This window comes from Mesocricetus auratus, unplaced genomic scaffold, assembly GCF_017639785.1.
Source record: "Mesocricetus auratus isolate SY011 unplaced genomic scaffold, BCM_Maur_2.0 Super-Scaffold_6730, whole genome shotgun sequence".
In the NCBI taxonomy this organism is placed as follows: Eukaryota; Metazoa; Chordata; class Mammalia; order Rodentia; family Cricetidae; genus Mesocricetus; species Mesocricetus auratus.
In genome coordinates, this window is record NW_024429184.1 from 84,723,332 (window position 1) to 84,748,112 (window position 24,781).

Genomic DNA, 24,781 nt, shown 5'->3' on the forward strand with positions numbered 1-24,781 from the left:
TACAGAATTTTTGTAGCCAGATGTTATATAACTGTGTAAGAGGGAAATTTTCATAGGCAAAAACTCACAAACATGAATAACATAGATGAGGGTACTTAATGTATGGAAGAAACTGCAGCTGGCCTTTGTCAAAATACTAGTCAAGTTGGGCCTGAAGCAGAAGTTGTGTGTTTCCTGTGCAATATTTGTGCCATTGCCATATATAAGGGAAGGTAGGGGTAGAATCTTCGAAATATGAATGCTAACAGCACATTGATTCAGGAAATCAGAGCTCAGTTCTCTGAGCAAATGTTGTTGCTTTTCCTGTCTGAGAACACATCTTGAAATTAAGCCTTTTGTGTTGCAGAGCTAATGGGGAAAAAGGAGAATATAGAAGAGAAGAGGAATGGAGAGAGTGAGGGCCCCTGATACACCATTGTACTAGGAGCCGCATGTGAACACGGGAGAAGACTGGCACACGCTGTCTAGATGATTTCTAAATTTCAATAGGTCCACACAAAGCTTGTGTTAGAAATTGAGCGGCGACGTCCCCCTGGTTCCTGAAGCATATTTCATTTTAAGTATTTAGTGGACGTTGATGAATGAGCTTGCAATGCTCACCTTAAATTCTCCTCCATAAAAAACCAATTCAGAAACTAGCTTGCTTTTACTTTTTAATATTATTCTTTAAAAGAATACAACATCCAGGGAAAATATGAAATTAATGACTTATTCTCAAGCGTATGGGAAGGTTCCTATTTGTCCTGCCTGGACCATTGCCTCAGCTTGGCACATCTAAACCTGACTTATCTGACAGCTAGGGAAAAAGGAGGTAATGATTCTTTTTCTCTGACCAGACTAGCAAAAGTGAAGCACTGAAGAAATCAAGCAAGCCACTGTAGGAAAGATGTATGATGCAAAAACATTAAAAAAAAAACACCTAAATATGGTGCATCAAATCATGGAACTGTTGTCCTTGTTTTCTTTGAAGCTTTGACACGAGTTTTTGTTTACACATATCATTTCATTATCTTTTAAATAATTAGATAAAAGCTGAGAAGCCATTGACAACTCATGGCAACTGGAAAAGGAAGTTATTCCGGGGGGAGTGGGGGTTGCCAGGTTGCCCAGATTCCAGCAGATGGCGCCACACACTCAAGAGCATGCAAGCAGTGCTAAAAGGAACACAGTGAGGTGTGTGTGTGTGTGTTTAAATGAAAAAGAGACTAAGTTAGGATGAAGATGAGTTGGGTTCCCCAAAGGAGTTGGATGGAGTTGGGGAATCCCGGGTGGGTATGGTCATAATACATCCTGTATTAAGCTCTCAAAGAGTAAATAGAAAAGAATGCTTCCATGCCAAGTCCATTTTCTCACTGTTAGAAAGAAGCCTTTTTCCCCATCCTAGTCCTCTCCTTCTCAATCTCCATTTCCGTTGACTAGAAGTTGGCCATAGCTTCTCTCTCAGTTAGGGACTTCCAAAAGAACATTGCCAAGAAGGCTACTGTCTCACTTGAACACAACCCACTTTTCTCTAAGACAACAGTGACTCCCCCAGGTGGTTATTTTGGCATGAAGCTATTCTGATTCCCAGAGAGCTAACGGGAAACATACCATAATGAAAATGAACCCTGGCAACACGCTGCCCAGGTTCAAGTCCTTGCTGCTCTGCCTGCCACCTGTGCAGTTCCAGGGCTGGGAGTACTCCCCTGCGAGAACCAGAAGACCAGTAGCTCTTTTGGGTCACTATGAGTTTACACTGAGATTACACACATGTTTGGCACTGTTAATGAGAATGTCGTGAACTAGTCTCTGGAAGTTCCTGAGCTCAGGCATGGATGGGGTGCCATGGCCATGGAAACAGACACTCGATGGAACAGAAACAGCAAAGAGAGCAATGTCCAGCTTGGATGCATTTGCTCTGTGTCACTTCCCAGACAGGAAGGCCCTGTCACGGCAGAGGTCACTGCCCTTTCTCCATACATGTTTTAATGAAATGACAATGTGGCCCTATACTATTTATGTCCCTTTCATTCACTTGTAGCTTAATACAAACCTCTTAAATTAGCTCTTTTGAAAAAAAATTGCACTAAGTTCAGTGATATTTTATTTTCTAGACCCATTATTTAGGATCATCATAAAGAAAAAAATCAAATTTCAGCCTTTTTTTTCCTTATGTGTTAACCTCAAACCACATCCCAAACCATCCAAGAAGACAAAAGCTGGTTTGTCATCACAAAAGAATAATTACAACTGAGATTATGTAGTAAGGAATATTCTCTCAGTACTTGTAAGTTCTACATTTGATCTTGATCTTGATCAAGCAAGATCTATGTGGAGAGTGAACACAAAACGATCAGCTGCATGTAGCCGGTCCGTCTGGTATAGCAGATGGCTTAGCACAGGCCCCACCTGCCCCTATTTACTTAATTCTTAATCACCAAGAAATTCCAAACTCAACTGATGAAGCCCCAAGATAAGAAAAAGGCCACCTTGTGGCAGGGACAGAGGGTGAGAGTACTGAAATAGACTACGGGAAGGTGGGGGCTGGTGGAAGGAGGCTGAACATTTTGGGATCAGGTAAAAACCTGGTGCCAGGGAATCTGCCAAGAATCTACTAGGAATACCCCAGCTTAGACTCCTAGAAAAAGCAGATACATAATGTGAACTGGCCATTTTCTGTGCCGAGCCCAACTGTCATCAGAGAGACTTCATCCTGAAACTGATGGAAAAACGTGCAGACCCACAGCCACATTGGGCAGAGTTCAGTGAATCCTGCAGAAGAGGGGAAGGCTTGTAGAAGCCACAGGGTCAAGGACACCACAAGAAAACTCACAGAGTCAACTGACCTGGGCTCATAGGGGCTCATAGTAATTTAACTGACAACCAGGGAGCCTGTACGGAGCTGACCTAGGCACTCTGCATATATGTTACAGTTGTGTAACTTGGTTCTCTTTTGGAACTCCTAACAGTGGGAATAGGGGCTGTCTCTGATACTTTTACAAGACTTTGGGACCCTACTTCTCATACTGGGTCACCTTGCACAGCCTTAATACATGGGGAGGTACTTAGTCTTAGTGCAACTTGATATGCTGTGGTTTGGTGTGGTTTGGTTGTACCTAATGTCCAGGTCAAAGTTACAGAGCATTAGTGACACAAAACGCAAAGGTGAGAGAGGCTCAGTCTTCAGTAGAGGAAGAGCTGTAAGGTATCGGTCTGATTACTGCATTTCAGGAAAACAGAACTAGGAAGAATCTGAGACAAGGTCGGAGCACATGGAAAGGCTTGGGAGGGGAAAGAGGAGCCCTCAGAGCTGTGGGTCACCCAGCATGCCTGTCCCCTCCTCACCCTCCCCAGCTACATTCAATCACAAGCCTCTAGGATGCCTCAGTCATACTTGCCCTGGGATACCTGATCTCTGGATGCTTGGTAAGAATTTGGTTCAGATACTAGGTCTCTGGAAATGGTCCTATAGCTAAGTCCTTTCACTCAGTAACAGGATGACAGTCTCCTAATGGTCCTGGTCATGATGATGGGAAGCGGCTTTTGTTTATAGAGTCATTTCCTGTCTTCATGACCGTCTCTAACACAATCCTCAGCATAAATTAAGGTGAATGAATGCAACACTAAAGCAAAATGTGGGATGGTTACATTGCCTCTATGTGTAGTTGACTTACGGGGAATCTCAAGCTTTTCCTTTGTTTAATCCTCTTAGCAATACATCAGTCTTCCAGAACATATTAATATTAGTTGTGGTAAAACAGAATATAGTAATGACTTTTAACAGATGAATGGAGCGAACTTCTTTTTGGAGGGAGGGGGATCGAGATAGGGTTTTTTTCTGTGTAGACCTAGCTGTCCTGAAACTAGCTCTTGTAGACCAGGCTGGCCTCAAACTCACAGAGATCCACCTGCCTCTGCCTCCCAAGTGCTGGGATTAAAGGTGTGTGCCACCACCGCCACCTGACTTGGAGTGAACTAACACACTCATTATTCTCAAATACAATGTGGTTGAGTAACAGAAGCTAAATACATATATACACAGCCTGATTCCATTTAGATGACATTCCAGGGGAAGTACAACAGGAAGTTGGACAAGTCCTTGTGGCAGGAAATACGTAGAGGAAATAGCATGAGAAGATTCTGGAGGGAATGAACAGCCGTTTGTAGTCACAGTGGAGAGCAAATGACTGCTTGTCAACACTCAGAACTGAGCATCAATCCCCCCTGAGTCTTAGTCTGTAATTTTAAAAGTAAATAAACATTTTTCAAGTCAGAACAAATGGTGTTTTGCCCCCTCAAGTAGATAAGAGGGCTTTAGAACTCTGCACCCACGTGTCCCTAAACACTTCAGAGATTAACATTTATAAAGACAAAATAACATGCTCAGACATTCCCACAAAGCCTTTAAATGAAACACTCTGGGACAGAGTTCATCTTAACTGACTTTTGCCAGGCATTGTAGAAGTCTTAGCAATATGCCTGGCCTTGGTCCACTCTATGGGGCAATAAAGAGCCTCACCCTTCTCCCCCAACTGTAATAACCAAAAATGTTTGAGTGTTGCCCAACCTCCCCTCAGAGGGAGGGAGCAAGTGCCCTAGATTAAGAATCACTATTTTAGACTACAGTTTGGAGATGTTTTATAGTTGCATTTGTTCCATGTTTTAAAGGAAACTGGAGAATTCTCTGGGACAGTGGGTAGGAAGAAGAGGAGGGTAGAAAGATTGATTCTGACGTTTATGCTGTCTTTGGAACCTCAGGCCTTCTCATGTGCAATGACTCCATTGTAGAAATAATGTGAAATAATGCAAGTGAGTATATGTCCTCCTGTCCCAAGGACCTTTGCTCTTTAGACAAGTGATAAGATTAGAATCAAGAAGCTGTTAATACAATATGGAAGATGGTTGGATTGAAACAGTGAGAAAGAGGGAATACCTGTGTCTCTAATCGCTGTGATTACTAAGCATTAGTGCTGAAATTAAATGCCAATCATTGCTGCTCTTTATCAGGGAGTAAAGGGTGTGTAAGATACTCTGCCCTTGATGCTTAATATCAAACCATTCATTTATTCCAGATTAATAAAAAGGAATTAATTGCGTATTAGTTATCTTATATAATTCATGATGAAAGAGCGAAAGATCCTTGTGTTTTTTATGTGATTACTGTGACAATGTATTCCTGCATGGGAAGAAACAGAGCTGACAGTGAAAACTTAGGTAGAATAGCACTAGATGCCAACTCCTCTTTAAATTGAGCTTTGCCATAATATCTAAATATTAGCTTGATTATCAACAGCGAGGCCCCTAGGAATAGCCAAGTTAACATCTGATAACAAAATCCTTATCACAAAATGGTGGCTCATGGCTTTAATCCCAGCACTTTGGAGACAGAGGCAGGTGATCTCTATTAGTTTAAGGCCAGTCTGGTCTACAAAGCAAGTTCCAGGACAGCCTCCAAAGCTGCACAGAGAAACCCTGTCTAAAAAAACTGTTAACTGTGCCTTCGTCAAGGAGAGGGCTGACTTTTGTTGTTGGCTTCTTGGCAGGGAGGAACAATGGTCCTAGCTCCTATCTAATGACACTATTGTTTCAGGTGGGGCCTAATTACAGCGAATTTTTTAATGAGCCAACCATATCTCAGAGTAACACTGTAGTCATCGGCCACTTGAGAAAGACAAGCTACCTGGTTTACACTGAGGCTCTGAATTACACAACAGTCAACCTGGACACAAAGTTCAACTTCATGAGCCATGTGTCCCTCGCTTAACACTTTCTACACAGTGAAGCCGCAGTGAGAAAACACTACAGGCCACAGCTCAAGGGACCTCTCCTGGTTCACACTTGCCCACACGGATCTCTCCAGTACCAGCTGAGTAGTGGTTCTCACAGAGGATAGTGGAGTGCCCCCAAATCCTCACAGATGCTCCCCGATGTGTATCTTTGGTGGGTGTCCATCTGTATTCGACCTCAGTAATACACTGCAACTATAAACATGATGGTTTTTAGTGGAATATTTTCAATCTGTGCAGCAACCTATCAGGTTGAGTTGGCCTGAAAAATTCCCTGAACTTGAAATTGGTGGCAAAGGGAAGACAGTCTTATGCCCACCTGTACCTTCAAGTTTTCAAATGGCAAGTCCTAAAGCAATTTACAATGTTGTTCATATAAGAAACACTTGGATATCTGTCAAATGTAGTCACATCCAATGTCACAGGAAGACTCATGCTGCTGAGAAGGGACAGACAGGGGAAAGAGATGTATTTGGCAAGCTATTCAAAAAGGGCTTAAAGAAAATGTAGGGCTGGGACAGAATGGAGAAAGGGAGGTATTTCTACAAGTAAATGATGAAATATAGAAGCACAGTGGTGAGAAAAATGTGGCCAAAAGAGCAGTTAGGCACTTCAAAAGATGGAAACAGGTGCTGTGGTTGACTCTCCAACTGCCACATCACACCCATGATTAATCTCAGCCATCAGGGTAATTCCACACCCCTCTCTCAGTGACTAGCTTAGTAGTGGGCACGTTTCCCAAATCTAACCAATGAGATACAAAGAAGTGGAGACAGCAAGCTGTTTGAGGAATTCAGTGCTGACACAGAAAGATAAAAGCTATAAGTCTGAGCCAGGGAAGTGGACAATGCAAAGAGTATATGAAGGAGACCTGGTGATGAAACATAAAAACTGGAAGCAAGCCAGGCGGTGGTGGTGCACACCTTTAATCCCAGCACTCGGGAGGCAGAGGCAGGCGGATCTCTGTGAGTTCGAGGCCAGCCTGGTCTACAGAGTGAGTTCCAGGACAGCCAGGGATACAGAGAAAGGGAGGAGAGGGAGAAGGATAAGGGGGAGGAAGGAAGGAAGAGAGAAAAGAAAACCTGGAGGCGGAAGTGCAGATAATGTCATCATTGCAGTCCAGGCAGGGGTTAACAAGGCCCTGCGTGTGAGCAGCAGCTGTGAACAGTTGTGAAGTCAAGACAGAGACTTTCCTATGCCGATTAGTGTTCAAAACTGAGCCTTCAGTTCATGTGAGAGTTAGCTCTTGCTTTCTTAAGAAAGCCTAAAGGTGTGAATTTGTGCAACAGTTATTTAGCAAACAGTATGCAAAATATTGTTAGGACTGGAGTGAGGACTAAAGAGGTCATTGGGAACACAGGCTCCTACTGGCCATTCATGCTGGTGTCTTGGTTTTGATCACACAGGAAAAGATGAGAAGTTTTTGTTTTTATTTGGGAATAGGATCTAAGTTTAGTTTGATGCATTTGAATTAAAGAGTACTAAGTAATCATGTTGTATTTTAAAAATTCCTCAGTTGTTAAGTGTATGTTTTTCTTCCCTAAATCTCCCAGATTTAGGGAAACTCTCTGAGTAGCTAGGATTATCTTCCTTCTTCAACACTGGATGGTTTCTGCTATTGTGTTGATTTTAAGAATATGTCAACAATTCTAAGGATATTAATTTTCTATTACATGGTCTCCCAAAATCTGTGTATTGAACACTGCTCATAAGCCCACAGGGCTACTGGGGCAGGCAGTACCTTTAGAAGCCTAGAAGAAGCCAAGTCACTGGGGATGTCATGCTTGAAGAGGACCTCTGAATCCTGACTCCCTTCTGTTTCCCAGCCATTATGAATTGGACAATCTCCTCACCACTTGTCCCCTATTATACATACATGACCCAACAACAAAAGCCCAAAAGCTGAGGCCTCCACAACCAGTACAGCAAGTCAAAGCAAGCCCCTTCTACTTGTAAAATGATTATCTCAGATATTTTGTCACCACAGTGAGAAGCTGACACAGTGACAATTCACTGGGTGAAATCTCAGGAGTGCTGAGTTTGTTTTTAACTCACTGAGTAATACTGTTTCTTTCAGGTGTATGTGTCTCAGTGTTAGGTGACTAATCTATCCCCTTCTTACAGAATGACAAACTTCAAGTTTGTACCATAAGGCCACATTCGTGTTTTTTTTTCCTTATAGTCATAGCCACAATACTGTTTGCTTATGTACAACATTATACTAGTCACCCTATAATTAGAGAAGACAGAGGAGGGAGAGAAGGGATCTTTAGAGGATGGAAGGAAGGTCAGCAAATAAAAGCTTTAGCTAAACAAGACTAATGACCTGAATTCAATTCGCAGATCCGACTATGGAAGCAGAGAACCAAATAGAGTTGTCCTCTGACCTCCTCACATATACCAGGACATACTTGCAGAACCATAAGTACCTGAACACACACAGATAAACACACACACACACACACACACAAATACTCACACACAGAGATACACACACACACCCTCACACATACACATGCACACACATGCAGACACACACACACAAAAGTGACTTTTTATTGAAAATTGTTTTTCATACAATATATTCTGATCATGCTTTTCTCCTCCCCCAGCTCTTCCCAGAGCCTCCTTACCATCTCATTCATACAGCTCCACACCTTTCTCTCTCTCTTGGATTTTCAACACAGGCTTTCTCTGTGTGGCCCCGGATGTCCTGGAACTCATTTTGTAGTCCAGGCTAGCCTCTGCATCTGCCTGCCTCTGCATCCCAAATACTGGGATTAAAGATGTTCACCACCACCTCTTGGTCATACCCTTTCTCAAAAAAACAAACAAAAACCCAAAGAAAGAGAAACAGGCACACATGCACCACCACCCCCCCAAAAAAACTGAAACCAAAAATATACAAGCAAAAGGCAAAAAATAGAAAATATACCCAACCAAAACAATTGGAGACATAAAGTGTACAAAAATGTCACTGCGTTCATTTTGGGGTTCTGCTGCTGGGCATGGACCCCACCCTGAAGTATGCTTAGCACAACCAGTGGGACTCCACTGAAGAAAACTAATTTTTTCTTTGTAAGTAGGTATCATTAACTGAACATTCTACCATGTGATAATTGTAGGTGTTCTCACAAATTTCTAATGTCTCCATTGTCATACAACTAGTTGTTGGAACTGAAGTCTTTTTTAAAGTCACACCATGCCTTACTATCACTTTGACAGCTCCCTACATCACACACATAAAGCCCTGGCTTTGGATTCTCTCTCAGTAAAAGGGGTATAGACCCAGTCGACAAAAATCAATGTAACTCTCCTAAAAAGCAATTCCAGCCCTTTAAAAATCCTTTGGTGTTTGGTTTTTTAATTTCTTGGGCTTCATTTTATTATGTTTTGTTTAGAAGGAAAAAGTTGCTTCCGTTCATAAAATATTTTAGCCTGTGTGGAACAAGAGATAAGCTTGCAGTATTCATCCATTCACTGAGTTAAGGCAGAAATTAAGATACAAATGAGTATGACTGTGTGCCAGAGTGAAATCACAAACTCAACCTTGATGGATCTTAGACCAACATTTGATGGCTCATTTATTCCCTGTAGAGAATTCCACAGAAGTAACAGAAAAGGCCTCAGAAGGACACACAATCATTAAAAGTATGCAAGTTATGGCAACACACTGGCAGCCTCCTTAGCTCCAGAAACAAAAAGAAGCTCTTTGTGAGAGCAGTGGCTTAAATCTCTTTAATATCCTTTCAAAATAAAAGCATGTATCCCAAACTTAGGTTTATTTACAACTTTTACATGGCTTGTACACGTGAACTACTCTCCCAAGTTGTGCATAATAAAATACTATATATATATATGTATATATATATATATATAATCCCAGAAAAGATGAGATAAAAATAAATGTTGAGTCAAATATTCCTGCTCTCAATGAATGAGTTAGCACATGCCCTATTACATATCCAACTTAAGTATTCTTTCACAGGGCTTCTGGTTCAGTTGCATCTTGCCACAGAACTCGGAGCATTGACAAAACCTGAAAATCTCAGCAATAGTACCCTAAAACCCATATAAAAACAATCCCGACCGTGTGCCATGTTTAGGTAGGAAATCATCCTTGAAAAAGATTTATCAGTGACAGTCCTCCATGGAAGCTTCGGCTAGCCACACCCATGGGCAGCAGCATCCCTCCTCCTGGCTTCAGCCTTCAAGAAGCAAGCATGCAGTACCCACAAACATTGTGTTGCTCTCTGTCACAGAGAGGTGGAGGGCGAATGCTTCTAGAAACAGACCGCTGTATTTAAATGCACTCCCTGCCCTATGTTAATGTCTATAAGCCATCTATGTGTCTGGGACTTATATTCCTTAATTCTTTTTTTAGATTCCTTAATTCTTAAATAAAACTATGCATCTGTTATATAGTTAAAACTTCAATGATGGTGGTTAAAGTGTTAAGTTGTAAAAAGTTATATAAATGTAAGAAAAAATAAATTTTCCTACTTATCACCTCTTTAAAAACTAAACTTAAGGATAGTTATTACAAAAGAGTACACATTCTGTACAAATTAAATATTTTTGTTGCAGACTATGCAACACGCTGATTAATCGCCTCTATTCCAGGTCCCAACCCTTCAGGGCACAACCTCCTGTGGACTCTGTGCAGCAACTGAAATGTACTGTGTATGGATATATATATCTCCATCTCAGTGGCAGAAGTGAGCAGGAGGACAGCCCTGCTGGAGGCGCTCCTGAGGTCACAGCAGCCTTTCCTGACTCTAGAGGACCCAGACAGACACAACAGGACTGAGCAACTGCTTCAGTCGTGGTACAGGGTGCCAGAGTTATGTGCCGAAAGCTCTGGGGCCCTGCAACCCACTCTAAAGTCCTTTGCGTCCAGGAAGTCAGGACTGTCCTTCATGGACTAAAGTCATTGATGATGACTTACACAAATATCTTTTAAAGCTTCAAAATTTATTGCTGTATATTTCCTCATAGTATTCACTATGGAAATAGTGCAAATATTTATTCTGAACTCGATAGCATTTGAAAGATCACAAAGCTTTTGGTATCTTTTGCAATCATTTATGAAGATCTATATTAAACTTGTATTATTTTTAAAATTTAAACATTATAACATTCAAAGAGATTATATAATGCTTTCTAGAGGAAAAAAATCTGGAAGCCATCGGGCACTCTCTGTCTTGATAAAACTTGTTTTTTAGCTGCATGAGTCTTTATTCACTCACAAACTCTTTCAACAAATACTTATTGACAAGCACATTTCCAGGCATTGTTCAAGGTCCTGGGGAGGGCCTTAAGATGGAAGGACACCAGCTCTATTTCGACGTTGATTACAGGTCATACTAGAGACAGACATGCAAAATATTTTTAACAATACAATAAAGTGCCTCCACAGAGGTGTTTACAAATACAGTGAGAACCTGGACAAGGGAAAGAGCATCTGCCTGGAGAATCAGGGCAACAGCACGGAACAGGCAGTCACTGGGCTGACGCTTACCCGTGACCAGGAACTTGCCATGTAGACAGGCAGGCAAAGGGAACAAGAGGGGTACAGACACCGAAGCCCAGCGAAACATCCAGGAAGCAAGTGGATTTTCTTGAGGTGAAAGGCAGTGGGGATAGTAGCAAGGAGAGGCTACAGCTACAAGATCACTTAGAGTCTTTTGACCATTCTTCTTTTTTTTTCTGTTTTGAAACAGACTGGGTGCTTGTCTGACTGCGTGCAATCCAGGCTAAGTGCTGGGGCTGTACCAGGGAACAGCCTTGCTCTCGTGGAGCTTACATTCTACTAAAGAGACAAAGAATCAACAATTCAAATGCAGGTTTCAGAATTCTCTACAGAGAAACAGGGTACTGAAAATAAGGCTACAAAGACAGGGGTACCGACAAACACCTCTCAAAAGCAACAAGGATGACAGTGACAGCATTCTCCTGAGTATACCCACTAAGTGGCAGGCATTGTACCAAACACCTTGCAAACAGTATCTCGAGGAATCCTCACGACTCTATGAGGTAGGTATTGTTATTCCTGTTTCACCAAGGAGGAATAAACTCGAGGAAACTGAGGGCCCTGACATGTCACACGAAGGCCAAGTCTAGGATGAGACACAGGTTCTCTAACTGCAAAATTCCCATTCTGACATTTGAACCTGCATTTAAAGGCTAGTGAGGAACTCTGAACAGGGAAGGGGCATGATGGCCTCTGCTTCTTTAGAGAATGTCTCTGGAGACAAAAGCAGGGAACAGAGAGGAAGAAGAGGGGACAGTGTACAGTTGGGGAAAAGGAAGCTATTCAAAAGTTCAGAAAGAGGGAAGAAGGCTCCTGTGAATGAAGGGGTTGTGGAAGGATGTGAGGGATGTGGTTAGCTCAGTTCTAGAGGACCGAAAGGGGCTACAAGCAAGGGAATGAGCAACATCTAGCATCATTCCTGCATTTCTGTCTTGTCCAGCTGGAGTTGACTTTAAGCCAACTTGAAGAGTCCAAGATGGTGGTTGGTTTATGGTGATAAAATAATGAATTTAATATCGGACATGTCCTGTGGGTATACTGAGAACATCACAGCCTCATGTGATGGTCACTAAGATACCACTTTATAATGGCTTTTACACCTTGTTTCTACCTGAGTGAAGTATACAAGGAAAAACTACCAAAGCTTTGTAGTATGCACACTGTCAGTTGGCTCTCAAAAAGTGTTTACAGAAATTTGTATCATGGGTTGGATTGTGCTGTAAAAAGAATATACGATTGCCAAGATATGATCCCAAGATGTGGTTGCATGCAAAAAGTCAGGGGCTTTGGTCAGAGGAGAACGACTTTTGGAAAGTCATTCAAATAGCAGTACTAGCTCTTTAAGGGATTATCAATGTTAACTCCAACACACTTAGCCCGAGTCATTCTGATGGGCCCCTGGCAGGGATCATCTGGCTACAATCCTCCCAGAGCCTGCAAATCTGCCCACTCATCTACCAGCAGGGATGTTTAAAAAAAAACTAGGGGACCTAAGGCTCAGACATAAAAACTTAATAAAATCAGAAATTTCAAGAAGTATTGTTACAGTTTGGCAATGGCGTTTTAAAAGCAGAGCAGCTCAGACTCAGCCAGTCATAGAATTTTGACAATCCTGATGCTTCCTCCCTCCCTGGGAATGAAAGGGCACTGGAGGTACTGGTAATAAAGGGTACAGGTGACACCAATGTATAGATGGTCAGTCACAATCTAGACCACGTTACTTCGGGTCTACTTTTACTTTGTTCTATATTTGGTGCTGGGACCTGAATGTAGGGACTCATGCATGCTTAGCATATTGCTCATTTAAAATGAATGTGAATAGCACGGGTCCAGTACATAAACACATAAACTGTCCCTATAGAGCCACATTTTTTGGCTCCATTTTTCATATATAATTTCCTTATAGCCACTCCCTCTTGTCTTTGGCTCAGATCAATTTAAGTATGTTTTAATTTAAAAACTCACCAAATAATTTAATGCCAGTTTTAATAAATAAATATCAAGTTATATCAGTGGTAATAAAGTTAGGCTTCTAACAGAAGAAAAATTCATACTTTGGTGGGATACTGATTAGTAAAGCATCACACTAAATTTCTTAGAGGCTGCCTTGCATGCTGGGAGAGGACCTGAAGGGCTCTATTGACTTAGTAAGCTAGTGGATATTAGAAAGGGAAAACACTCTAGTCAAAACAAGTGCAGCTTCAGGCAGCACCTACAAGGGGACCTTGTATATCTAACTCATGTTGTGGGAAAGAAAGAGCCTTACTTTGTAGCACTATTTAAAGTACTAGTCACAGGCAAGAGAAGAAAACTGTATGGTAGGGGACTGTGTGAAGTTTCTGATGAGGCAAGTCCTATGAAGAGAAGCCTGCAGGCACACTGCAGGACACCAGTGACTTCCCACCACCTCCATTTTCAAACAAAGGCCCAGGGTCACAGTTAAACATGGATCAGGAATGCTATCCAGGAGCTATTACTATGTGTGTTCTTTAACAGAAGAAGTTCCAATCAGTCTGTGAATATAGTCATTTATTTGTCTTTACAGTGATGATGGAAGAATGTACAGGTATCTTCTTTCAATAAAGTATAAAAATCTGTTTATATACAGAGAAGTCACAATAATCTTTAGTTGGGAAATGTGTTTGGTACTCCTGATCTGTTGTATTAAAACTGTGGGGGAAACAAATATCTCACTAAGTGCTACATTTCCAGTAGATTGCACCTGGCATCAGAAGCTCCACTTCATTTTTAAGGGTCCTGCTTGATATTATAAAAGACTACTTTAAGTCCTAGGACTCAAAATAAACATCATTTGGAATAATAGATATATACATCAAAAATACATCTAGAAAGGCATTGGTTAGTGCTATTAAAAAGCTCTATGTGCTCAGGTACACTTTTTTCTTACAGGCGAAACCTGGTGGAAATGTTTTAACTCCATTACTGGCAATTTGCTCTTGGGGAAGTTCAGTCGAAAGTTACCTGTGAAGACAGAAGAACAATGATTTCTTAGGTGAACGGTCAGTAAGACTCACTTAGAATCCCACCTTTACAGTCCTGGTAGAACACTGAGCTCTGTGACTGAGTAGGGATGGCTGAACACTGCAAGTTTCTGATGACCCAGTTCACTGTCAAAGAATCATATATACTATTGCTTATATAATATTTCTGGTCTACAATTAGCTAAAACAGCATAAAAGTGAAACCCATGGGCATATAAATAAAATATCCTAACAGACGACAGCCAAACCCAAACATATTTTTGAGAAAATTCTACTTAATAATGATTTTGTTTATGCAGTGACTGGTTTTACTTTATAGTCTTTGTAGATGTGCTGGAGTCTTCTGATTACCAGAGTGAGATGATGCTGTGCAACTGTGAACTGAATAATGTGCGTCTTTAATACAGTTCATTCACAGTTGCACATATCAACACATTAGTTTTTGTCACCATCTCTTTTCAAAATCTTCTTAAAATGCTTGATAACATGGGTTCTTATCTGCAAGTGTAAGATTAAATATTATAGAAGATCTTGGCATGTTACTTAACTAAATAAATAACCTAAATAAGCAAACGTGTGCCATTCTTGCATATACAGAATATTAGAAAGAGCACCAATCTGAGGAGGCTAGCACGCCAAGAAAACCAAAAGTTAGAAGACCCCGTATGTTATGAGCCATATGAAGCTGGGCAGTCCCACCTATTATCTAGCTATGAGGTAGTGCTCCACCTCTTGCACACATAAGGATGAACACGGAATCAGGTTGTGGAATCATGCTCCAGGTTCTTAAGTACTTCGCGTGCATACAGGTTAAACAAGGAGGGTATGTGAATGTAAATCTGAATGCTTAAGAAGTATTCTAAGTTTTTCACAAGCTACAAGTCTAATGGCCTGATCTAACAATGCCTTCTTGAGGTCAGAATATAGCATGCCTAAGTCTATGCTTATTGAACATATAAAAATAATGGTACTTTTAAAGAATTAATTAAAATTCAATCACTCTTCCATCCTGTTTGTGACTACTGAGATGCACAGTGTGGGAGGCAATGGGCAGGTGCCAGCTCCTGTCCACAGAGGAGTGCCCTAGCACCTGCTTGCTACTGGGAGCTGTCTGAGTGTGGCCACCTGAGCAATCTTGAAGTAAGCACCAAGGAAGCAAAGATCTAGTTTTGTCTTCCTGACTGCCTGTGTTGATTTCAGGAGCAAATTTTGAAAGAGAAGAAGACAAAACAAACAAAAACCAAACTGACAAAAGAGATGGGCCATCTCAGATGACATCTTGACACAATGGCCTAAAATATGACACGGGAACAACAACCAAGCAGACTCATTCCCTCACTGGTTCTAGAGACACTGTGGGCTAAGGCCTCAGACAACAGGGACATGCTCCACCTCTCTCTCCCTCTCTCTGTCTCTGTCTCTCTCTCTCTGTCTCTGTCTCTCTCTGTCTCTCTCTGTCTCTCTCTGTCTCTCTCTCTCTCTCTCTCTCTCTCTCTCTCTCTCTCTCTCTCTCTCTCTCTCTCTCTCTCTCTCTCTGAGAGATATAACACATACTGAATGAACTCATCAGATTCCTGCAGTGCAATCTCTCAGCTTGGAAAACATAAACACAGTGTCTTCCTACCTTCAGTGAGGAAAGACAAGGTTTAAATAGGAATGAACCAGATTCCCCTAGTAAAGAAATAAAATACTTAAAACTGGACTGAACTGGCTCTAAGCTAAATGGATAGTCAAGAAATTGCATGACTGGAGATTTGCTCTCCCTGAACACGTAAAGAGCAGACATGATATTTACTACTTGGTTACAATGGCATCGTGGTATTGGGCACTATTAAAGTAAGGAGAGGCACTCAAGGGAAGGGAAGGGATGCTGACAATTGAACCCATCTTCTCTCAACTCCCTACCTGTGCTCTGCTTCTCTAATGAACAGGTCTCCCAGTCAGCAGCTCCAGAGGAAACCTATTCTTCCCTCTGCTGTCTCAAGCTCACTCTCAATCAGTGACCAGTCAGGATTCTACCACCAAACATGACTCAGATCTACCCTTTCCTGCTCACATGCCCCATCACCTTCAGAAAGCCACCACTGTCCCTTATCAGACTACCACAGCAACTTCTCAACTGATCTCCCTGCCTCCAAGCTTTCTCTACTCCAAGCCAAATAAGCAACTATGATTATACCTTCTGGAAAAAGCTCTGCACTGTGACTCATGGGTCTTCCATGAGTCACACATTCCTCCCTGCTGCCTAAGCAACAGAAAGTCTAACTTGCAGCCTCTCATCTTCTCTCTGGAGAAACCAACCTTCTCTCTGCCAACTCTTCTAATCATGTCACCTTCTACCTGTGCTCCACTTAACTCAATTCTGCTTGTCTTTAGGACTGAGGCAAACTTATCCTTCCTCAGAGTAGCTAAGCTGACCCTTCCCATCATGTTCTGCTCTTCTGTATCGTCTTCTCACATTTGGTTTCATGAGGGAACAAGCCATTGACATAGGGGTGTCAGAAATCAAAACAGATCTTGGCAAAACATAAAAGAGAGTCTGGGAAGCAAGATGACACATCAAAGCAACAGAGGGAGAGCACACACATAAACAAAGCCCACACTTTCATCTTCAAGGTAAATGCATGTTGTACTTATCAATGCTCTTCCTCTTCTGTCTGTGTCTACTATGTGGTATGAAGAATCAACTAAAGGGTAAGATTTTGCTTATCTTACTACTATAATTCTAAGGAAGGCACAGGATCCCTCAGAAGGCAAAAGGGGACCAGCCATTCCTGGAAACCCAAGAGTCCTTATCTCCTTCCTGTTTTCTCACAGGATACCATAGGCATGTTTAGCCATTTATTAAAACCATATGAAGTAGACCAAAAGATCCCTTCTAGGTGACTATTGTGTAAAGAATGTCCTCACCAAATCAGGACAGATGTAATACTTCAGGGTCCTTAAATACAGAGGGGTCACATGAATGAAACAAGTACACTATTGAGACACAAAGGGAAACTAACGTGAAAGCAAGCGTCTTCCCTCTGCCTGTCTCTGCACTGGTGTCTGCTTACCTGATGATATTCTTAAGCGTCATCTCCACTGTCCATATCAATGTCTACCTCCTCTGTATCAGCAGCCCGGGACAGGATGTCTGCCATCAGTGCTTCTTCCAATTTCTTTCGTACTTGTTGGACTCGCTCTTCCTGTTTCCTTTTCAAGATTGGAAGGAAACGAAACTGAAAATTCAGTAAGTGATAAAAATGAAAGTACCCTGAGTGCCGCCCCCATCACTTAGAAAAGCAAAATTCCTTAGACTTCCCAAGTGCTGCCTCTATATACACAAACCAAACACTGCAAATTTCAACAGAAAAAAATTTAAAGAATAGCTGGCTGTTCAAGGGTGGTTATCTCTTGTCTCCAGAGATTCTGAAGGAATAGATGAACTTCAGTGGCCTTTTCTTCAACTTCATGAATTTCAAGTGTGGGACAATTTGGAGTGAAAACTTAAAAAATAAGTAGAAAGAACTTGGAAGCAAAGATATGAGAGGAAGAGAAGATGGAAAAGAAAGGAGAACAGCTTCTTGGGTGAAGTGTCAACAGAGACATGTTAGAGGCACAGCAGGCTGGGCTTGCTCTGCCATTCTGTGGCTGAGTCAGGAGAGAGCCATACTAGGAAGCCAGGTCCACACAGAAGAGGCAGGACTACCAAAGGCCATGACTGGGGACAGAGACCAAAGAGCATCTATCTCTCCTACTGAGATGAGATGAGAAGCCCAAGACCATTATCATGAACTTCTCTACTTTGGTGACAGCACGATGACCTCAAAAGTGACAATAGTTTCACATCACAAAGAAGGCCCTAAACCATTAGATGAAAAACAAAACCCAGGATAAAGAGGCTACTAGAATGTTCTGTAGTTCTATGAAGTACAGGGTGGAGGAGGATGAGAGCCCTGAGAAAGTAAGGAAACAGATATCCAGAAGCAAGCAAGGAGACCAGAGTGAGAAACAGAGAGACAGAGGAAGAGCTCCACAGAGCTCCTGTGTGAGAAGACATGGAATGGTGAGATGGTACATATGCAGAATATATAAAGGAGCTGCAGTAACCAGGAAAACCTGGGACTGCACACACACACTCTCACACACACTCACACACACACACACACACACACACACACACACACACACACACACACACACACACACAGTGGTTCCCTCCCATTAAGGCAGACAGATGGCAGCAATGTGCACACCCGGGATAGCAGACAGGGAGAGGAAACATTCTGAGGACTCCATCAGATCCCTGGGAGATTAGCCAGCTGTGTGGAGTCCCTTTTGTTCTAAAACCCAGGACTGAATGACACTGCATCCAAGGTAAGGAAGGTAATAATAACCTATAGTCATGAAAACACTGTACATTTCTCTATGAAAAGAATTAGCACAAAGGATTCCTAAGAACAGTTTCTGAGTGAAGTTTCAAATCAGGCAGGCAGGAGGAAGGCAGTGCAGTGTCAATCTGACCTCTGCAGTCTCTTCACAACAAATGAAATTTGAGTTCAACAAATGCTCATATAATGGAGCAGACTCCAGAAGAAGAATTTTGTTTATTTCTTACAGTTTGTTTCCTTTCTGGCCCAGTGACTTGAAATGTATGCCAAATGACGTATCAGTCACATTGGCAGTCTCACCCCTAACGACAGAATAGGATAGACACAGATGCCATTTTGTAAAGATGTCTATCTTGAGCTCTATTGTCTGTCACTGAATTCTTTTACTTTGAACATGACTTCCTGCCTTTATACAACAAACCTGCACAATTGTGTGATGTTCTCCTTGTATAATTTCTCCCAGTAAGGGTGGGTGACATTTGTGGATATGGTGAAATATCACTCTATAATTAGTTACTAATCCCAGAATCATTAACCACAAGAAAGCTGAATCTAGTGAACCCAACCCATTAAGATGTGTCCTGAAAGAAAAAAACTATGAGGGCATACAAAAACCACATGTGGGGAACTACAGGCCACCCTTAAAAAGGATAGGGCAGCCCTTGTTCAGCAATCAACAACTGAACAGGGGAGGGGTCTCAGCCCTGCAGCACACTGTGAAGTTCCTATCAAGTGCTTGAACTTAATTCTCCCACACTCCGGAAGGAAGATGGTCCAGACATCACTGATCTCAGTCTAATGAGGCTGAGCAGAGCCCTGGCTGTCCAATCACAAGACTGTGAGTTCCTGAATGACTTGAGCTGTGATTATAAGAGTGCTACTAAGTATCAGAAAACAATTACATTCATGACTGAAACTATTCCAAGTGTGCTGAAGAGGTACAGTTAATGCTGAGAGTTTTAGCCAAGTGCTCCTGAGGAAAGCACACACTACAACTAGAATAGCAGAGGATTAGCAGGCCCCTGTGCAAGAGTGAGGTCTTCAGTTAGCTCTGCAGAAGCAAACGCCAGAGGCAACTAGCGGAAGAGCAGCAAGTCTACTCATGGTCATGTCCTCTGAGGCTGTGCCAATTCAACAAGGAATGCTACTTAGTAATTCCTGTTACACCAGTCACATCAAATGATTTGTTAGACAACTAACCCAAATCCCGGTCTGGATTTACATTCCCAGTACCCCAGTTCAAACCCAAACAACTTGGTGAAAATTCTGTTCATTATCTCTGTGTTTATACCAAGAAGGAAAAAAACCTCGTTTCCCAGGTAATTATCTTCCTCAAGGTCACAACGATCCACGAAGCAACCTCATCTCTAGCTTTTATTTTTATATTTTGTTTTTTTAAAACTCTTCAAAAATAAGGTTGATTGCAAATTTCAAGAAACCACAGCATATGAATACAACCTTGAACTCTGTTCTGTCTTTTCAAAAGATATTATTTTAAAGCCCAAGAATAGTTCTCCAATTATAAACCTAGCTAGACTCATACATTTAGGAACATTTCCATATCAATCTTTTATAGATTTAGATGGAAACAAATACAAATAGAAAACTACTTTAAATTGGATGATTCCAAACTGCCATCTGCTGGTTTCATCTAGGAATGATACTCCAGGAAAAACCAATTTAGATTCAAATAGAAATAGTGAAGTATACATACTGCCATGTTTTTAAAAGCAGTGCAGTAGACTGAGGTGCCATTATTATCACTACAAAGTGATGGTTCCAGAGTTCAAAAGTTCCAGAAAGTAATCATGATCTTACTATTCAATATGTTACTTCTCTGGCATAACAGTTTCCTTAGACTTCAGGGTACTGTCAATCCAAACCAGATTTTCCCTTGACAATAGTTGCTAAACACCTGCTTTGTGGCCCAGCCTTAGAAAGAATGAAAGATATTTGTAGAGGTAACTATGCTCTCTCTTATTCCTGCCTCTGTTTACCTCTGTGCTCTGTCTTTCTCATTTGCTTCCCATCTTGCTCTACTGTATGAGCATGTGTGTATATGGGTATGCATGTGTGCAGTCTGTGGGGGGTGTATTTATGTGTGTGTGCATGGACGGATATGTGTCTCTGGAACAATTCAAATATTTACATGTAACAATAAAGCAGATATAAGTAAACCTCTACCTGAGCTTGAATGAAATAAATATAACTAAGCTGAACTTTAAAATGCAACTGAGCCTTAAGGCAATGAGGCTATCTATCACCTGCTCTAAAGAGGGGCTGGTTTGCAGACAAACCAATGCAAAAGGAATCACAAAGGCATGGTGAAAAACTAAATGATGTGGTTTGGGAACAGAACACCTGCTTTGAATGCTAGAGGCCTGGGTTTCAATTTCAAGCACTACAAGAGACAAATCAAAACTACAAAGACACTGCATAAAAGGCCTGAGGAATGAAAGGGGCTCATTAGAGCAGGGCTCCAGAGGCACAAACTGGAAAACCACTGCCTTGAGAATATGACTAATCTGCTGACGACATTCTTTTGACGATCACTCTGACACAAAGCCTACTTTCAAGAATATTTTTCTTACATAGATCCTAATCACATTCCATTCATTTCAAAAAAAGCTCTGTGTCTTAGTTATGGTTTCTATTGCTGTGATGAAACATCATGACCAAAAGCAACTTGGGGATAAAAAGGTTTATTTATACACTTCCATATCATAGTTCATCACTGAAGAAGTCAGGGCAGGACCTCAAACAGACTAGGAACATGGAGAGAGGAGCTGATGAGGAGACCATGGAGGGTGCTGCTTACTTGCTTGTCCTATTTCTTGCTCATCATGGTTTCTTATGAACCCAGGATCTCCAGCCCTGGATGGCAGTGCCCACAGTGAGCTGAGCCCTCCCAGATCCCAGTCACTGCCCTTCAGGGTTACCGATAGCCTGATCTTACAACGGCACTTTCTGAATTGAGATTCCCTCCTTTCAAATGACTCTATTTTGTGTTAAGTTAGCATAAAGCTAGCCAACACTCTGTAAAATCCAAAATATGATTTCTGATTAAATTCATCCCTTATAGATTGGAGATTATTTTTTTTAATCTAAAAGGCTTGGAACCAAAGGAAATTTCTTACTTTTTTTGGAGGATTTGCATACAGAGATTTCTTGGACATGGGCCCTCAGGCCAAACACAAAGTTCACTTATGCTTCTCACATACTTTATACACTTCCTGTGAGGTAATTTCCATGGCATTTTTAATAGCTCAGCACAGGAAGTCAAGTTTGATGGCATCAAGCTGTTCATTTACAGTGCCATATCAGACATCAAAAGGCTTCAGATGCTGAAGTTAATTTTAAGTTTTTAATATTTTAATATAGGATGATCAACTGTACTAGCTGTGACACTGAACGTAAAGCTTTTATAGAATTTACCTACAGGCAAAACTGTTGAAAGTTGTATTGAAATGCCTCACCTAATGTCTTCATCTGTGACAATGAAAGCTTTGCAGAGGGGCTGAGATGTGTTAAGCCAGACAGCAGGGTTCTTCTCCACGGCCGCAGAGACTTGTCCAGTGATTGGCGCAGAACTTGTGTGCAGAGCACTGGCCACAGCAGACAAAAGGGTCTCATCATTACTCCCGGGACCAACTCCTGCAATGAGAAAGCAACACTGCTGAAGGGAAAATACCCCTGACACAGTGGGCCAGCCACTGCCTAATATAACCAGTATTCGTATGCTCACTTAGGGTCATACAGGTAAACCTGACACCCAACACAGCAACAACAACAAAAAAATAGATATCCATTTAACAGCCACTATGTACCAAAGACCTGACATTAAACAGTGGTAAAACATCTAAGAACTTTAAACAAAACTTCAATTTTAAAAAACATTTCTTAAGGCCCTAAACTTTTGAAAAGTTATATGCATTTTCTCAAGGAGAGTAAACTATTTAAATAATCTAAATCCCTGTAAGATCACTATGCAAGTATCCCTACTAACATGGCCTGGATCAATTTCTTCCTATAGCTTTTAATATCAATTTCCAGAAGTGTCTCTATGTTTATCATCCTTGATCTGAGACTTCATGGAATGTCAATGCATGCATGACCCAAAACTTAATCAGATATTTAAATAACGAAAAAAAAAAGTTCAGATTCCTAGAATCAGTGCATACCCTCATTCTTGTAGGGGCCTCTCGCCACAGTAAACTTTAAAGGAAGTGATCAAAGTTCTGAATTTATTTAAAGCAATAATTTCTAAGAAAATACAAGTGTGAGATAATAACACAACTGTACATTTGGAAGATTTTTGAAAAATCTACACTAAGTCAAGATTGAAGACTGACATTCTAGTCCTTGAAAAACAATGCAGCTCTCGAATGAGGCATAACCAAATGAAATGACAAGTAGACTGGCCACTGAGTGGCCTACCCCAGAATTCACTAGGTAATATCACAGTGTGTATTCCTACTGCAACTTAAAGCAGCAGTTTGTAGACATATAGGAGATTTTGGAGTTGTCTTTTAGTGTAAGATAAGATAAAGAAAATACTGGGGTGAGATGCTACTACTTGGGAGGCAGGAAACCTGGGGAACCCTTTGTTCATCTGTAGTTAGTGCTAAAAACATCCCACAGGTTAAAGGAGATGACAAGGCTAAGCTGGAGCCAAACATTCACACAGAAGAGAAAGAAATGCTAGGTGACATACTATTCAGAAGCATTCCTATGATACAATTGCCATGTATGTTTTCCCTCGGTTTATAACATAAGAGGCAGACCATCTAGCCAAGCGCATTGTCCCCCAAAGCAAAAGTCTGCTGGTACAGGTCAATTATGAATGCACAGTACCTAATTCCAGTACCGGGCACACAGTAGTAGGTACTTAATAAGTATCTATTCAGCTAGACTTAGATGGTACCTTGAAGGCCTTTGGGTAGCTCCATGGTTTTTATAATTTGTTCTGTTACATCTGATGCACTAAGTCCTTGCAGTCTCTTCTCCCAGAAAAGCTGTAAGGCAAAATACCAGTTAGTTATATATTCGATGTTGCTGAATGATGTAATGCAAGTCATTTCAGTAGTTTCCTATGGTTTTCTCATTTTTTTCCCCTTTCAGCAAGCTAAATGAAACTCCAAACAAGAATTTTTCAACACATCCTAACTCCTTCACATGAAATTACTCAAAAAGTGTTGTTTTGATTGTACAAACTAAATTATTACAATATTACAGATTGTTTTGTTATAAGCTATATATAATACTCATAAAGTATCTTCAAAAGAATGCAATCATTTGAAATTTTAAATGTTAAAATTTAACAAAGAATGAACAGTAATATCCAATATATTTGTATAAACATGATTAGCCTTTCAGTACACTTTATAGAGTCATTGTTGATATAATTTCTTCTAAAACATCTTAATACCAGTCATGAATTGCTTTCTCCCTGTTGCACAGGTCCCTGGGTTACCCACCCACTCAGTGGCTCCAGATCACTGTTTCTGGTGTTAGTGAGCACTGAAGACTCTCCCTGCCCTGGGGAGCTACTGAGATAGACAATTATCTACTTAAACACAATTGCTTTTGGGTTTTATTCTCATGTCTCACTGAATGTGTCCAGTATGCGGCATATTTTCTGAGTTCCTATCACACACTATTCTTGTCTTATGGATGCATAATCAGCAATGGTTCTTATCCTGCTTCTTTTTAAATGTCTACAGACAAGGAAAAAAAAACAAAGAATTCTATAGTACTCTCTTCCGTCCTTTAGTCCTAGATAACAGGACCTGTTGCAAAGTTGGTGCTGAATTTGTGTAATGAGAAACAATGGAGGCAACAGAACTGAGGTAGTGAAAGACACATAAGCCCATGTGGGAATTCTAGATCCATCACCTGTGAGATAGACAGCCTTGGGCTTTACGTCCCTTTTATAGCTGTGGAAGCAACAGTTATAACACAAGATTACTGTGGAGAGTAAGGCAGGTAATACATGTCAAGCACCTATCATACCGCAGTCATAAAACTTACTATATTCACTTCAAGCAAGATTTAACTACTTTGGGGGCCTCGGGGAGCTTAATATAGTAAAGCTCTCAGATAATCACC

The 24,781-nt window shown here is 41.2% G+C and overlaps 1 protein-coding gene across 2 annotated transcripts in view; it reads right to left on the reverse strand.

Moving 5' to 3' along the window:
* Window positions 1-13,812: 13,812 nt before the first annotated feature.
* The window catches only part of Mbd2 (methyl-CpG binding domain protein 2), a 61,550-nt gene continuing 50,581 nt past the window's right edge, over window positions 13,813-24,781 (reverse strand). The window contains exons 4-7 of one of the 2 annotated variants that reach the window (XM_021229814.2): window positions 23,598-23,688; window positions 22,150-22,327; window positions 17,357-17,495; window positions 13,813-14,280 (exon numbers count right to left, since the gene is read on the reverse strand). In XM_021229814.2, coding sequence (XP_021085473.2) covers window positions 17,369-17,495; window positions 22,150-22,327; window positions 23,598-23,688 — 396 coding nt within the window. In that variant the 3' untranslated portion in view covers window positions 13,813-14,280; window positions 17,357-17,368. Of the gene's footprint in view, window positions 14,281-17,356; window positions 17,496-22,149; window positions 22,328-23,597; window positions 23,689-24,781 lie in introns of those variants that run through there. The other variant, XR_002383732.2, reaches the window with a different exon arrangement.